The 16,567-nt window shown below is 50.2% G+C and overlaps 1 protein-coding gene across 2 annotated transcripts in view; it reads left to right on the top strand.

The window, feature by feature from the left end:
• Positions 1 to 6,823: 6,823 nt before the first annotated feature.
• The window catches only part of NXPH1 (neurexophilin 1), a 148,157-nt gene continuing 138,413 nt past the window's right edge, over positions 6,824 to 16,567 (top strand). Inside the window, exons 1-2 of one of the 2 annotated variants that reach the window (XM_064444540.1) lie at positions 6,824 to 7,149; positions 8,120 to 8,281. In XM_064444540.1, the coding sequence (XP_064300610.1) occupies positions 8,228 to 8,281 (54 nt within the window). In that variant the 5' untranslated portion in view covers positions 6,824 to 7,149; positions 8,120 to 8,227. Of the gene's footprint in view, positions 7,405 to 8,119; positions 8,282 to 16,567 lie in introns of both variants that reach the window. The other variant, XM_064444539.1, reaches the window with a different exon arrangement.

The raw sequence follows: 16,567 nt of genomic DNA, 5'->3' as shown, positions 1-16,567 counted from the left end.
ATAAGCAAAAGCAGTTAACTATTGTATTGCTGTGACAGAAGAAATCTGACACATTTTCACATGGTTTTACAAAGTACATAGTTCCTTCCCATATTCTCACATTTGTTTTTTAACCTCTAAACGCTGAAGATACCGGAGCTGGTTCATAGCTGAATAAAGTATCAAGATGCCATCCACTTGAGTGGGTGATGTCTGACTGAAGGTTGTCCTTTACACCTATAAATGTCTGAAACACACAAAACAATCATGAAGAAGTCTGAGGGAATTCTGGTTTTACTTTGGTAGACACCTAAAAATCCCTAATTACTGTAGTTGCAATGTAAAATCCTGACCCTGAAGTGCAAGCAGCCTTGAATGGTGTTAAAGATATTCCTTGCTGGTCTTAACACCTGGCCACATTAAATAATTTACCTGATGAGGGGCTTAGACAAAACCTGTCTTTAAGAATTCTTGTCATTGCAAGAGGTATCCAAACAAGACTTCTCACAAAGGCTCGACTCCACCTTGTTTAAAGGAAGTCTCAAAACTTTCATTTATCTGAAGAGGAACAGACTGGTCGCCCAAATTTAAGGGCCTAAAACACAAAAGGCAGAGTTGTTTCTGAGTTTTTTCCCAAGTTGTTTCCTGATAGCTCATTTTGCCTTGTAGGAAAGATGATACTGAGTTATGTCATTATGAAAAGTAAAATATCCCCCTCACTGAGGTTCTGCTACTCACTGAGCTCCCACCAAAATCAGTGGGGTAGGTAGTTTACAAGCTCGCCACAAAGTGGAAGCAATCTGGAAGGCTACAGAGCAACACGTACCACACTGAAGACTTGCTCATAAGCCCATTTCTTCTTAGCTATAGCCAGTGGCAACAGTATTTGCCATGAAGAGCCCAGTGTCTGAGCTCAGCTCTCAGGCTGTTCTAACTGAGATCATTTATCCCTTTATCAGCTGGTTCCTTAAGAGAGAAAAAGCTTCCTTTTGGACACCAGAAATTTTAGTCATTCACCACCTGTTCTTCTCTTCCTGATGTCAGCAGAGCTCTGAGGCTCTTTATTGCGGTATATAAAAGCTGTAGCCCCAGCCCAGCTTCCTGTGAACAGATAAGCCTGTAGCAGAAGACCCAGCACCATTGTCTGTCGGCATTGCTCTAACGTGCTTGGCAGAGGGGAAGATACGAGGAGATCTCCCTTCAGCAACAGTAACGCTGTGTCAGGGAGTTTATTCCTGCTTACAGTATGGAACAGCTGACTATGCTGCTTCAGAAAGTGTGACTACATGGTGTCACTTTGGCACACGTGGTGTAGAGCCAGGATGTCCTGGCCTGCCAGGCTTTCAGGGAGAACTTTTGCCATTCTTCCTCATTCTCTGAGAAGTGGCCTTCTGCCCTGAAGACTCGGGGTTTGTGCAGCTTTCTGGCCCGAGCCCTGAAGAGTAATGTGCCTTGAAGAGCTGCTTCAACGGTGCCCCTAGCTGCAAGCATCCCTCCTTCCTCCAGCCCTGCAGGCAGTCCAGGAAGCCTTTGGGGACTGCCCTGCTTTCTTCCTCTCCATCACACAGAAACCGAAGACAACCGGCCTTGTAGGCTCTCCCACATCAATTCCTACTTCATGACAATTTAACTCTCATATTTTAGCTCTCTTGTATAAAGTCTTCCCAGATGACATTATATACATTGTGTTATTTTGCAATTAAAAACCATACACATACACACAGAGGTTTTAATAAAACTTTTGTTATCAAGTTTTATTATTTCAACAAGTGTTGCTGTCAGCTAATAATCCCTAGAGTGGCCATCACGAAGTATTCCAATAATTGGATTTTAATTAAGAAAATCACTTAGTCCTACACTATTTTTGAAATCTAATTATGTCTTCAGGAAACTCACACAAGTTGTGGTATTTTCTGGACAATGTACAGGCTCAGTACAGACTCCTTCCATTACTTGAAGTTCTTTTTTTTCCCCTTTTCTTATGGGTATTATTAAAGCTCTTCTATTTCCTGTATTGTCACTCTAGAAAATTGTCAAGACCTAATGGATGAAATAAATGTGGAATGCAAATACAAATCTCTATTATACACATTATATTAGAAAAGAAGCTCCCTCTACAAAGGAGGTTAGAAAGCTTTTTTACTTATTATATTCAGGATTGTGAGGTTTTTTCCCCCCTTGGATTTAAAGGAATCATTAATGAGAAAATCCTGTAGATAAACTTGGCTGTAAATTTTATTCATATAGACAATAGTTTATATCTCACCTCATCTCAAGTATTTTGGGAAAACTCCTGAGTATATGTGTGCACAATGACTGTCTCCTGGAATAAGTCTAGTGAAGCCTGTAGGCCTGCTTATATTTGTATCACAGAAGCACTGAGTGATCCAGACACTGCTGTTTGTACATTACATTTTAGTCGTCTTTGATGCTGAACGTCACATCTCACTCCAGCATTGTGTGAGTTCTCATGACGTACCGACAAGAGAAATAATTAGGAACATCATGAGTTCAAGGCATTTCTCTTGAAATGGTTGGAGTATTCCTGTATTTTTCCATATGGAATATAGAGTGACACCACTTTGTGGTACCTCTCTGACTGTTAGTAGGCAGAAATCAATGTAATAAAAATAAAAGTCTCACAGAGATGTTCTTATATTTAGAATTATGAATGCTACATACAGTCATATTCTGACCTTGAAAGAATGGAAATAAAACGTGACAAGGGACTCTGTTTGTAGTATTTATACTAACCATTAAAATATTCTGTTCAAACATGATTTCCTTGAAACAAAAGAAATCTATTTAAAATGTGAAGGGATAAGAAGAGAAGGTCTGATGAATTAATGGTTGGCAATATGAAGAACATTTCAGTAAGATTATTTACATGAGTGGTATGAGGCATCTGGCCTGTACACTGTATAGTACAAATATAGAAAAGCCGTGGAGGCCATAATCTGTCATTGTAGTGCGTATGCAACTCCGGCTGAATTCAATACTACTTCAACATGCATATAGATGAGATGATATTTGCTTATAGCACAGGCTGAATTTTATTTCAAGACAGTCATTGTTAACATTTTAATATATCCTTTAAAGAGATGGGACAAAACTTCCATTGGCTTTAACAGAGCTAAAATTCCCAACTGAGGCATTGGCTGTAACCCTGAAACCCTGAGAAAAAATCTGGTTAAGAGCAGACCGAACAATTATGATTAAGCTGCAGGTTTTTTTCATCTTCTTAGATTTGCTTCAGCCCTTAGTCCTCTGACCCACCTTTGCCTTCTTTGCTTTACTTGCTTTTTCCCAAGCAGTATTTCCAAAATAAGACATGTAGCCTATATGAATAGTATAAATAGTATCTATTTACTATTTTTATTTCATATGTAACTGTCCATGTTTAGGCAGGTTAGCTACATTATTTATTTGTATCGTGTCTATTCATGATCATCATATATGATAATATATCAATAATAGCATATTCATCAATATTGTATGTTTAGTAATATTTAATATTTGTTGTATTATATATTTAATTTATATATTAATCATAGATAACGATTGTATACTTATGATATATAAACATTATAGATTTATTATATAATAAATTATTATGTGTTTATGATAATATTATGTAATAATATTAAATATTCATAAATTGTATGCATTTTATTAATATGCATTATTATGTGCAGTAAGTTTAGCACAGTCATTTGATATTTATCATTACAGCATTGTATTTTCTTCTCATGCCTCAAGCAATTAAACCATGTGCCCATCTTCCACTAGAACCTGCAGCAATTATTAATCACTTGCCATTGTCTTTGGATTTTCTGTTTGTGACCCTTTCAGTTCTGCAAGCCAGGAAGCTATCTTCGCAGTAGCAGGGAAGATGTCTAAAGGTTAGACTATATTTCAAAGCTTTAAAAATAGTCCAACTGCATTTTAAAGGCTAATTGGACTTTAAAAAAATCCATTAGTATACCCAGAATTTGTGATTCTTTAAAACCTCGCTAGCTGACACTACTTTGCTGGAGACCTTAACCCTAAGATTGCAAACAGCGTCCAAATGGTTGAAATTAAAATTCACCTTAAAAAAATCTAATATTCCACTTAAGCTGCTGTACCAATATTACAGAATCAGATAAAAGTCAAAAGACTGTGTCCAAAAATCCTAAATGTCAGACTTTCATAAGCATTGCATTCCTTTTGAAAAAGTATCACATGTTCACAGATAGAATACTTTGGAGTCTGCTTTCTATTTTTCTTTTTTTAATGAAAAAATATCAATCCAGGCTCCCATATGCTCCTTGCTCCTTTCTTCGGGAGTGACAATGGAGGGAAGGAGCCATCCAAACAGTCTTTCTGAAGGGAGAGCTCAGTTCCTCTGTAGTTAAAGAGTTTATCCCAGTGGCTTTTGGCTGAGGTCAGCTGAAGAGCAAAGAAACCCTCAGTGAAGCCAACGGGACCTTGGATCAGTCCCAACCTGACAGAAAACGGGTTTGTCTGTCCTTAAGACCTTTGCCTCAGGAGCCTGCTGACAACTCAAGTAGATACCATACAGGCCGGGCTGTTCATGGAACACCTTGCTCAATTCACAGAGGAAGGAAGTTTTAGTGAGCGGAAATAGAGAGGAGCCATGCTTGTGTTTCCAATGGAGCCAGGAGTTCCTCCACAGTGCTCCCCTAAATGAGAGATAAAGATCTGGATGAGAAAGACTGGGAGGACCTTCTTCTATTTAACCAGCTGAAGGAATAAGTCTTCTCCAAGGACTACTTCCTTGTCACCTCCAATATGAAAACATTAATGGTCAGACCTTGGAGGAGCTGAATTGTTACGCAGACCGTAGAGTTGAACCATCCCTTCTTGAAGAAATGTCTTCCTCTGGAACATGACCCCCTGAAATCTGGCAGACTCTGCATTTGCTTTTCCTGCTCTGTATTAACCTGGCAATCTCATAGCTAAGGCAACAGTACCCATGCTGGGTCTAAATATGTAACAGCAGCTTATTGCAAAGATCAGCAGTACGCTCCTTGCAGCTTACAAGTTTTTCTGTGTGAAGAGAGCAAAGTCTGTCTGTCTGTCTGTCTCTCTCTCCTTAGATTGATTACTAAGTGTGGACAAAGCCCCTCACTTGCAGGGAAGTAACAGTGGAATAGGTAGGAGGGAGGGAAAAGTCAGCTGTGTTTTTTTATTTGTTACCCGATTGAAACAAGAAGTCCCTAGGCAGCTTTAGCCTGCTCTGTAATGCAGAGGCTGTCTGGAGGGGCAGGATGACAGCATGATTCCTCGCAGGCTGCACGCTTCTGTTCAAAGCTGTGACGTGAGCATCCCGCCTGTCTAGCAGAATGATGGTGCTGGAGACATATGGAGGTGTCCATCTTCCAGGTGTTTGGAGCAGAAATGGCCACGGGGAAGGCTCTGGTGCAGCTCTTTCAAAGAGTAGTCATTACTTACCCCCTCCTTTCCCTGCTCCCCTTTTATTACAGTGTTCCAAACTCAGACCCCCAAATTAAAACAGTATTTTACAGCTTGGTACTGAAGCCTCAGATTGCAGATATTAATTACCAGGACGTGCTCTGAGGGAAAGAAGGATTTGGCAGGACAACTGAAGTCCTCTTTTTCTCTCTCATTTCCCACTCTGTACAGCATGCTGGCTTGCTTCTTGGTTCCCGTTTGGGAGGTGATAAATCTGAGCTTTGCTATCGAGGCAGGGCATCTGGTAAGGCTACCCTGTGCTGCTGGTGTCCTCCCCTTCACCCTGTCCCAATGTCACATTGGTAATGATACGGTTTGGGCGATGGAAGAGGGCAGGAAAAAAAACCCCACAGGACTCCTTGTAAAGAAGAAGGAAAACAAGGTCGATGAGACCTTTCCCTTTGCGTGTCAGTCGGTGGGAATAGCCACGGCACCGGACAGGGATGAGCTTTCCAGCTTCACTCCGAGGGGCTTTCCAGCTACAGGTTCCTGCTTGCGGGGGAGAAGCAACCCCTTAATCCCACAGTTTGGCTCCCGCAGCCGTCACCCAGCTCTGCTCCAAGATCCCAGTGCCTGGTTTGCGGGCGCCCGCTGCCTTCACAGGCTAAGCAGCACTGTCGTTGCACGGGACACCCCTGAGGGAGGTGGAAAAACAAACATGAGAGGAAAGAAAGAGGAAAAACGCTCTCCCAGGCTCCTTTCCGGCGCTGGGCAGGCAGCGAGCTGCCGCGGGCTGGCGGAGAGGGAGAGGGGCTGTGCCCCCCCAGGCGGCAGCGCGGGCAGCAGGGCAGGCAGCGCGGGCAGCGCCGGCGCCCCGGCAGGGGCGGGCAGCAGCGCGGGCGGGACAAGCAGCCCGGGCAGGGCAGGCAGCACAGACAGGGCAGGCAGCGCGGGCAGGGCAGGCAGCACAGACAGGGCAGGCAGCAGGGCAGGCAGCGCGGGCAGGGCAGGCAGCACAGACAGGGCAGGCAGCACAGACGGGGCAGGCAGCGCGGGCAGGGCAGGCAGCACAGACAGGGCAGGCAGCAGGGCAGGCAGCGCGGGCAGGGCAGGCAGCACAGACAGGGCAGGCAGCACAGACGGGGCAGGCAGCGCGGGCAGGGCAGGCAGCACAGACAGGGCAGGCAGCAGGGCAGGCAGCGCGGGCAGGGCAGGCAGCACAGACAGGGCAGGCAGCGCGGGCAGGGCAGGCAGCACAGACAGGGCAGGCAGCACAGACAGGGCAGGCAGCAGGGCAGGCAGCACAGACAGGGCAGGCAGCAGGGCAGGCAGCGCGGGCAGGGCAGGCAGGGCGGGCAGCGCCAGGCAGCTCGCGCCGCCCGGGGAGGGCTCTGATTCATCACCCCGTTCAGAGGAGAGGATGGGACGCCGCTAAACTCCCCTTTCTCCCCCCTCCCTTCCCCCTCGCCAAGCAAGCCCCCCCTCCTCCCCCCTCCGCTGCTCTTTCTCTCTCCCCAAGCAGTGAGGCTCGGACAGTGCTCGGCTCCAGCGCTTTATTTTAAGATGATCGGCCAAGGTCTTTGCAGATAGATTTTATCTGAAGTTAAATAGCAGGCGCTCGCCGCTCCCTCGCCAATAAGTCATTTTTAATAGAGACAAATCGCCCTGGACGCCCCGGAGCGCCGGTGCCGCCGCTCCTGCCCGCGCCCCCCGCCGAAGGCGAGCGGGCAGCCCGGGCAGCTCCCTCCTCCCGTAAGTGTCCTGCTCGGCGGAGCCGGAGCGCGGCCGTGTGCGGAGAAGGGGAGGCGAGGGTGGGGAAGAGCCTGCCAGCCGCCCCGCCGCCTTGACAGTGCCTGCGCCGGATGCCCAGCGGCCGCGGGACAGCCCGGCGCGGAGCGCGGCGAGGAGATGCGCAGGGGCGGCGGGCTGCGCCGCGGCGCTCAGCCCCTCTAGGCTCGCCCATGGAGCGCCCCGCGGAGCCCCGGCCGCCGTCGGACCCCCCACGCCGTACGTATCCCCGCCGCGGCCACCCCGCGGCGGCGGGGCTGTCCGCCGGGCGCGGGGGCGGAGGAGGGCTGGGGCCGGGGATGGGGGTCCGCGCCCGTCGGGGCGCCCCGGGGAGCGGCCCCGGCCCGGGGCAGGGCACGGCGCGCCTCCGGAGCGGCAGAGGGAGGTGGGTGTTCATGGGGTAGGCAGAGCCTGCTCGGGGGTCCCAGGGGCGAAGCGCTTCGCCTCGGCTTTAAGCTCCCAGGAGCACCTGGAGCCCCGATCCCAGCGCCTCCTGCCCCTTCTCCCCGCTCCGGCGCCGCTCCGCTCTTCGGCGCGCTGCCGGGGCTCCGCGGCCAACCGGCGGGCGGCCGCCGCCCGGTGCCCGCCGAGGGGCGCGGGCAGGGCAGGGTGGGGCAGGGCAGGGGAGGGCAGGGCAGGGCACCCCCGGGCCGTCCCAGCCCGCACCACGGGGCTCTCCCGCCCAGTAAAAGGACCGAGCGCCGGGGAGCGCTGCCTACAGGCGCTCCGCAGCCAGCGCGGACCGTGCGATCACTTTGCTGTGACGCTGGATTTAACTAGATTTTAATCGGGTTTTGTTTCCCCCACCCCCATCTACACAGCCCATCTCCTCCTTCTCTCCCGCCCCCCCTTCCCTACACACCTCTCTTCCCCCCTTGTCTCAAGCCTAACCTTGTCTTGTGGTCATGGGGTCTATAATTTCATTTTTGTCTAGGCTGGTGAGAGCTCTGCTTGTTCTGTAAAGTGGATGTCAGGTGGATCTATGTTCTGGAAGGAACAAAGAGGCAGCGAAGGCAGCGCGGGGGAAGTTTGAGCCGCGAGGATGCAGGCAGTGTACTGGTACGCGGTCCTTCTGCTCCAGCCCACCCTCTACCTGGTGAGTGCCCCGGCCCCTCGCACGGGCCGGGCCGGGGGGAGCTCGGCGGGGAGGAGGGCACCAGCCTGCCGGAGAACGGACAAACTCACGGCCGCTACCGGCGCCCCGCAGCCAGCCCTGCCCCGTCCCCCCGGGGTCGGGCCGGGGCCGGGGCCAGGGTAGGGCCGGGGCCGAGGCGGGGAGGCGCGGGGCTCGGCCGGGAGCTCTCGGCGGGGCGCGGGGCGGGCAGACCCGTAACTTCTCCTTCGCGGGGAAGGGGCGCGCCGCCGGGCGGGAGCAGGGTCGGGGTTCCCCGCTGCCGCCTACCGGGCCGGGTCCCCCAGCTGCTTGCGGGGGTACCGGAGCGCGGCTGCAGAGGCGCCCGCCCAGGCTGGGGGCTGGAGGCAACTTCTTGCCCTCTGCTCCCTCAGGAGCGTGGGAGCCCCTCCGGAAGGGGACACCCCCCCTCCCCCCCGCCCCGGGGTGCCGCTACGGGCGGCGCGGCTCCGGCGTGCGGGCACTCACTCAGTGACAAGCAGGGTTAGGATTTTCCGCGTGAAGTGTCATTGACTTTCATAGCAAATCTCCTTTAAGATTGCCGGGGGAACACGAGTAAACAGCGGCGTTATCTCCTTTAACACACACTTTATTCCCTCTACGATCGCGAGGAACAAACCCAAGGCAGGCTGCTCCTTTGTAGCTCGTACCTTCGCTCGCCTGCGGTGCGTTAAGCAGGGAAACGCTTGGCGGGAGCTCGACCCCGCGGCGGCGGGGGAAGGAGAAGCCCCTTTTCCAGATTTCCAGAAGTGCGGCTGAGAGAAGCACCCCGGCGCCCGTGCCGGGGGAGACGGCGGCCCCGGCCCCGGCTCCGCGGCCGCCGGGCGCTGCCGGCGCTGCCGCTCCCTGCGCTTGCCTGGACGCGCCGCCTGGGGGCGCTGCGGTGCAGCGCGGGGCGGTGGAGAGCGGCCGAGCGCGGGGCGGCCAATCCCGCGCGGGCCCGGGGCGGGGCGGGCCCGGGGGCGGGCCCGGGGGCGGGGCCATGCCGGGCGGCGCGCTCCTCCCGCGGCCGCGCAGCGCCCAGCGCGGTCGCGCAGCGCCGGGGATCGCGCTCCCGTCCCGTCCCGTCCCGTCCCGTCCCGTCCCGTCCCGTCCCGTCCCGTCCCGGCTCCCGCCTGGGTGTCCCAGCCCTCGCCGGGCGGTGCCACGTCTGCCGCCGGCGTCTCTCGTCCCCGCCAATTTTATAGCCGGGGGTGGGTGTGGGGGGTGGGCGAGGGGGGAAAGCGGGGAGAAAAGTGCGTGGCAAATAATCTATCAAAAAGCCGGAGCGAGATCGATACGTCGTGTTAAATTTTAAATGTGTTTGCTGGCAGTTAAACTGCTCTCGACTCATTACAACAACAGTGCTGGATTTATTCTAATGCGCTGCAGTCTGAACAACAAGCGCATTAATTCTCCTTTAATTGTAAACTGGGAGCATTTGAAAACCATTCAGTGTGCAAATTATGCTGATTCAATTACCGTTTAGTTACAGACTTCATTACCTGAATGCTTTTTTTTTTCTTTTCTTTTTTTTTTTTTCTCCAAGGGCTTGGCATTGCAGAGTAAAGGAGACGATTTTCTAGTTTCCCTCAAAACAATGCTAAATATCACACACACACAAAATCGGGAATAAAAGACAACCTAAGGGGAGGGGATGCGCTCTTCGGCTGGGTTGTGTCTTCTGCCAAAAACTCGGGGGGGATCCAAAGGATTTCCCAGTCTAACCCGACTCTTCTTTCTAAGTCGATATTTGACATTTATGCCAATATCTCCGTATTCTCCGTATTTAGGGAGTCACTCTGAGAGTTTGCATTAGGCCATCGCATGATAATAAAATGTTTATTAGCATCGAAGCATGAAGTTTTGCTTAAAGCTTTAACGCGGTGCCACAGACCAGCAAGGTGCAGCACTTTGCTGTCCCTACCCGTGTGCACGCGTCGCTCCGTGCGGGCTAAAGCGGTCCCAATTAGGAATTAAATTTCCTGTACCCAACCTCTTAGGAGGGGTAAATGAGCCGCCAGCACAACCAGCTTCCTATCAGGTGTGTTAAAAAAATCATTTTTGAGAGGGGTTAATAATACAGGGGAGAGGGAAAATAGCCTGTTTCCCCTCCACCAGAACCAGGGGGTGTTCAGGGGTAGTGACCAGCCGCAGCGAGGCTGGGCTGCCTCCAAGTTACTCCTATACAGACACTCGCGGGCTTGTAATTTCTCTTCACCCAGCAAACCAATGCTCTTTTTTATTTATTCCCCCACACCACCGTTAAACCTCTTCCTAATGAAATCTTTAAAAAAAAAGAGCTTCTGCTTTTCTTCCCCTTTTTAATAGAGCCATATGCTATCCAGCCTTATTGCCTGAAATTTATAGAGGTCACGGCCGACCAGGACCAGTAGGAATTTTGCTGGGGTAGAGATGGTTTGCCGTATTACATTTATTGATAAGAACATTAGTTAGCCTCTGCAAGACATGCATTTTCTTGTTTCGGGCTGCGCAGTGTATTGAAAATGTTACATTTGATTAGCAGTAGAAGTGCATTTTCTTTGGCCTAAACGGATAACTTAGTACATATTTGGTAGAATTAGCAGTTAACCTTTAAAGGCTTGCAGTTATTTTGTTTCTTCAGATTTAGAGACCTGTAGAAAGTGTTCAAACAGCTGCTCTCCGTCGTATTTACCACAGGACTCCACCGCTGTTTTTTCGAAAGCATTTTAGCCCTATTCTCATGGATGTTTTCTTAAGTAACAGTGCTTCGCCGAGCTCCAAATCGTCATTAAGGAGGAAAGTAAATATTAAGAAAGAAAAACCACCCGGAGATCGTAGACTGTGTCAGGTTTGAGCTCTGTCTGTTGATAAGGGCGCAAGGGTTTTACACCACTCCCTTAATGGAAACCTCGTTTCATTCCTGCCTAGTTGCCGGTGAATTTCCAGTCTGACACGATAGGACAATAAAACGCCAGGCTGTTTCTTTTAATTTCTTTCTTTCTTTCTCTCCCCGCCTCACCCCCCCTTCACCACCCCCCCACCCCCCCCCACCCCGCCCCGCCCCGGGTGGAAGAAACATGCTGTAGAAGCGACTGCAAAACGCGCAGGCAAAGACGGCCGGTATTCTCACTAGTTATTTCTCAGTAGGACAGGTCAAGGGTGGCCCCAAAGGAGAAGGCAGATCGTTCCCGCACCGGCTGCTAAGGGAGACCCGTGGGGAGGGCGGAAAGCAGCGGGCGGGCAGCTCCCGCCGCCTGCCAGACCCCGCGCACCCCCCGGCAAACCCAAAATGCGGCGCAGGTTGCAGGATTTTACCCCCTCCTTTTGCCCCCAGTATGTTCCCAGGCTCTTCCTTCGCATGCTCTCGGGGGAACTTCCCCCCAAGTAACAAGCGGGGAATGATAACATGCCCCGCTTTTGCTGGGATCATCCCGGCTTGAAGAGACTTCAGCTCACTACTTAGGTACTCCTTACCCGGAGCAGCGGGTACGGAACTAAAAACCAGTCGGAGTTTTGCGCTGCATGATGCTAGGGTAAGGATCCCTGCCCCCTCAGCCCCCCTCCCCCCCACCCCCGCGGCTCGTCGTCCTTTCCCAGCAAAGTGTTTCTTTCACCGGTGGGTTTGTAAATTAGGATATACATCAGAGATGACGGATTTAAGCAGCGCAAGAGCAAATGGAGGGGTGATTTTTCACCCCCCGACGAGGGCTGCGGGCAGGCTGTTTCGCGGGGGGAGTTTCTCTGCGCGGCGCTTTGTCAGAGAAATACAACTGCGGGACTCCCGAGGCTGGCAGAGGGTCTTGGAAACAGCCTGCTAACCTCCTCCCCGCGCCGGGCTGGGGTTTTAAGGTCTGTTCCACACCGTCGGTGTAGTTTGGAGGCCTTCTGACAGCCGAGCGGAGCTTTCCTGCAAAAATATTCTGAATAATAGAGGTTTCAAATTGTCCTCAGTGGTGGCACTCTTGGCACGGTATTTGCTGAGGGGGTAAACAGGAGGTTAGTGGCTCCAGAGTTTGTGTACATTTAATTTCGCTCTGTGTCGCACTGTTTGCGGCCATTTCACCCCGGTTAATGAAAGCTATGGAGAACGTGAAGAGAAATCACGTGCCGGCGAAGATAAGTGGATTTTTTCCCCCCCTTCTTTCTTTTTTTAAAGGCAGTTGCCGATTGTGTCCTACTTCGTGGTGGGAGGAAAAAAAAACCCACCTCTATCGGCAGCGAAGATAAAAGAAAACAAAAGAGGGACACGGCATTCTCCTATCATAATCACCACCCACAGTATTTTCTCAGAGGCATTTGGTGCTGAAAGCATTCGGGTATTGCTTTTTTTCCCCCCCCAAACAAGAGGTTATTGCAGTTTTCACTTTGACGTCGAAGGCGGGGAGGGCGGGAGAGCGCTTGGTGCGGAGGGAGAGAAGTTGCTTTTTGTGCGAGAGAGTTTACGTAGCCTCAAGACGATCCCGCTCCCTCTTTCTAAAGGAGTTTGAGACGCTTTCGCGGTGGTGTAAGGGGAATAATTACCCTTTCGGAAGGTAAGGCACGGGAATAGCAACCGGATCCGGATCTCGTGTAGGCGAAACAAACTTATCTGAGCTCTAGGGTTTTTTTTTTTTTGTTTGGTTTTTCTTAAGCGGAGGATGGTACAATCTTTTCGGGGATTCCTTCCTGCCTTCCCAACCACCGGGGACCTGTGCTAGGAGTTTAAAAAGGGGTTTCCCCGCACTGAAATATCTTTTTCCTGGTGCTTAGTACACACTATTTTCATCTCTTAAATCGCCTGAGAAAGCAGTCTGGAATACGTTTCACCTTGTAGGGAGGCACTTGAACATCATCCAATGTCCCCGCCTCTCTCTGACTAGCCAAATCTTCCAAATCGGTACCTAGAGGTATCCATTTTAAGCCGTTTAATATTTCCCTGCATCTCTAAACCGCCATTTTAATTAACAAAAAGCCAATTTCCCAGTCGTCTTGGAAAGTGCGGTGAAGCAGGTTAAGAAACCAATTGCTCGGAATAGCCAGCACTTGGAGAAAATGAATGTGTGAGCCATCCTTCCCTCCCTAGAATTGGCTTCTGTTCTCCCGATTGGGCTTGGGTGAAGTTATGCTGTGATTTATCAGATAGTTTAACTCCCAACTCGCTCTTCTTGTAAGTCAGCATTAAACCACCTCCTGGGTGCTTTGTAAATACAGCTTTAGCATTTTTTTCATGCAGCAGATTGACATGTTGACGATTCTGCTTTAAGGAATGTGACAATAAAGTAGAAAACCAAAGGCTGGCAAGCACTTCATCAAGGATAAAAAGGTTCTGCTGTAAGGATGTCACTCAATTTATTGTGAAAGTCGAATGAATTACGTTTAATGAAAGTGCTCCCCAGATGAATATTACCAGCAATTTCCTGAGTTGGCTCTGTCAGATTGATATGAGGAAATGCCAACCCATATCAAAAAAGATCTCCAATCTCAATTACTATGCAAGCTTTCGAAGAGCTCCTTTTTATTGATATGATATATATTGGCGGGTTCTCAATGCTGCGGAAACTGCTCTCTGTTCGACAGGACAGCATATTTCCTAGTGTATTGTTTAACCTTACCTTTTTCTGGCTGTTGTTTAAACTTCTGCGATTTTTCTGGCTGTTGTTTAAACTTCTGCGAGTGCCCTTCTTTTGGAGGGGAAACGGCTCTCATCCTTTTTCCCTTTCCATGACCTAGAGAGACCAAAGTTGTTTGTCTGGCAGAGAGCAGGGGCGAAGCTCATTGCAGGAAGTTTGTTCAGCCTGGATGGACAAAGCCGAAGGTCAAGAGAAATAACTCGGCTGAGACAATGGCGTTGGATCCCCTCATTTTCAGTGTATTTCTAGGCAACGATCCAGAGCACGGTAATATTTGTTACGACTAGCAATCCCAATATTCCCGCCCTTTCTTCCTCATTCCTCTAGGGCTTCTTTGGGCAAATTAGAAATTCACTAAAGCCCGCGAAGAGAGAGAAAAGCTCTTATGTCGCCTCATCTACATAAGAATTGACTTTGTGAGAGGCTTTTCTGTTCTATTTTAACTACTATGACACCGGCCGCTGCTTAGGAATACAGCGTTTTTTCCCAGAATCCATCTTGCTGGGGTTGTTTGCGATTAAAGGAGGGATTCAGTCAGCTTTCTTCTACCACTTCCCCATTCTCTTTCAGTTTTTAAATCGAAGAAGGGCGAGAAAGAGTCGGTACTGAAGGGCAACCGGGAGGCGCTCGGTACTGTGCAGCAGGACGGGGACATGGGCGCCTCCACACGTGGAGCTGTGCTCCCTGCATGCAGCATTATAGAGGAAGCAGAAAGAGCTTGTCTTTATCACACCTCTGGTTATTTTGGGTTCCCATTTTCCTGTTCGTTGCTGGATCCTCATCTAAAACTTTCTTCAGGGCGCATTTATGCCACGTGATTTAAATTTTTTTTTAAAGTGTTTTTTTTCTCCCCTGCTCTGTCGGAGATGCTGAATGTTTCCAGCCGCGGAAGGGAGAGCGGACAAGGGCTGCAGACGGACCGGGACAAGGCTGGCTGTGAGGAGGGGCCCTGCTCCTTGGCTGCCGTGCCGCGCGCAGCCCGGCCCAGGGCCGCCGCCCCCGGCGATCCCGCCGCCCCCGGCCCGGCCCTGCAGCACCTCGGAGAGCTCCCGTGAGGGGCGGGCGCGGCGCCAGCACCGCGGACAGCGCCCGACCCCGCTCCCGGCGCCGGGGCTCCCTTGACTAGCCGTCCCGGGCTAGTCAACGTTTCGGGCCACGGCTGCCCAGGCCTCACCCGAAACCCTCTGTGGACTTGGGGTTTGGCTGTCTGCGTCAGTTTTCCTGAAGGAAGAAGCAGATCGATGTATTCACTCTTGCTGATGAACGGCTTTCTTTTAATAGTGAAGCAGCTGCTTTATTTTCTGGGCAAAAACTGACCAAAGGGACAATGTGTGAGTGTGGAAGGCAAAAAGGATTGAATCTTGGATTTAATAATCTAAAATCCCCAGCGGGATTGAATCTGGGGATCGGGAAAGCTGTTCTGGGATGCTTGAATTTGTCTCACTCTGTCCCAGGACCCATTCCATACTCTCCTTTTGGAGAGAGACATTTGAGACAGTCGGAGTCAAAATGGGCTGTGGGACATGGCTGACACTGTGGCATGAGTGCAGGGAGTGATTAATTAATAATGACACTTCCCATCCCCTGGGTCATGGCAGCAGTGGCTTTCGGATATAGTTGATGTCATTTTTGGCATAGTGGTGTTCTGAGACACCTGTAAGGGGCAGCCAGATCTCACTCCCTCCACTTGCTTGTGTCCTGACAGCCGGGGCTCGGTGTATCTCCCAGCTCCCTCCTTGCTTTCAAGAGGAGATAATCGCAGGCAAGTGCCTCCACTCCTGTAAATCCCTACTCACTATCGACAGAGCTGTCCTCTAGAGGTCTGCTGCCTGAAAAGCACTTGTCAATGAAACACTGACTTTTGACAAGGCAGGTATAAGTGGATGACTGATGGAGAGTCCTTCAATAAAGGGATGTGATGTGAATTGACTGAGCTGAGAGGAAAACTAACCCACAATCCTCACCAACTCTCCATACAAAACCATAAGCCATTTATTCCTGATTCATATCCTCCCATGAATATCAGAGGCAGTTGTGATGCTTTTGCTAGACGTGAACATTTTCCAGTCCCTTTTGATTACACCATGTCCCCACGCATGGTGCCTGGAAACTGTATTGTCTGCTTCAGAGATATTGCTTTTATCTTCCAAATGCCACCCTCATTAATGTCAGTGTCTCGCAGTCCAACTAGTGACAAATGTCTCAGGGACGTTCATCTGCCTTGCACACTGAATCCATCTCTCCAGGTGGCCTGTCTTTTCCTCTCCAAGGAGTAGTTTAGTAATATTTTCTTCTTTGCCCTCTGTGTCTGCTGTGAAATGATTTCTCCACTAGCTGGTCTCTGTCCTGTCTATTTACGTGCCAGTTTTGCCAGTGCCCTCTGGGGTATTACCTCTCCTGTTAATGTGTTTCATCGCTTTGATGGCAGGTTGACCAGTTCATGGAAAGATAATCTGCTCTTTCGACGTCTGCAGATTGTTGAAGGGTGAGAAATTAGGCTTGTTTGCTTTCTGGGAACCTACCAAATGATAATGATACTAGGGCCCTATTTTGGTCAAATTTAATTTTCTAATCCATACTTAATGCAAAAACTAAAGAACAAAGAGCTTGGTTGTTTCTTTGTGTGTGTAGCCTGGTGGTTTCTTATTGTGTGCACTTGTGATTGTATATATTATAT

This window comes from Phalacrocorax carbo, chromosome 2 (assembly GCF_963921805.1).
Source record: "Phalacrocorax carbo chromosome 2, bPhaCar2.1, whole genome shotgun sequence".
Taxonomy (NCBI): Eukaryota; Metazoa; Chordata; class Aves; order Suliformes; family Phalacrocoracidae; genus Phalacrocorax; species Phalacrocorax carbo.
This window is presented reverse-complemented; position numbering and strand designations above follow the sequence as displayed.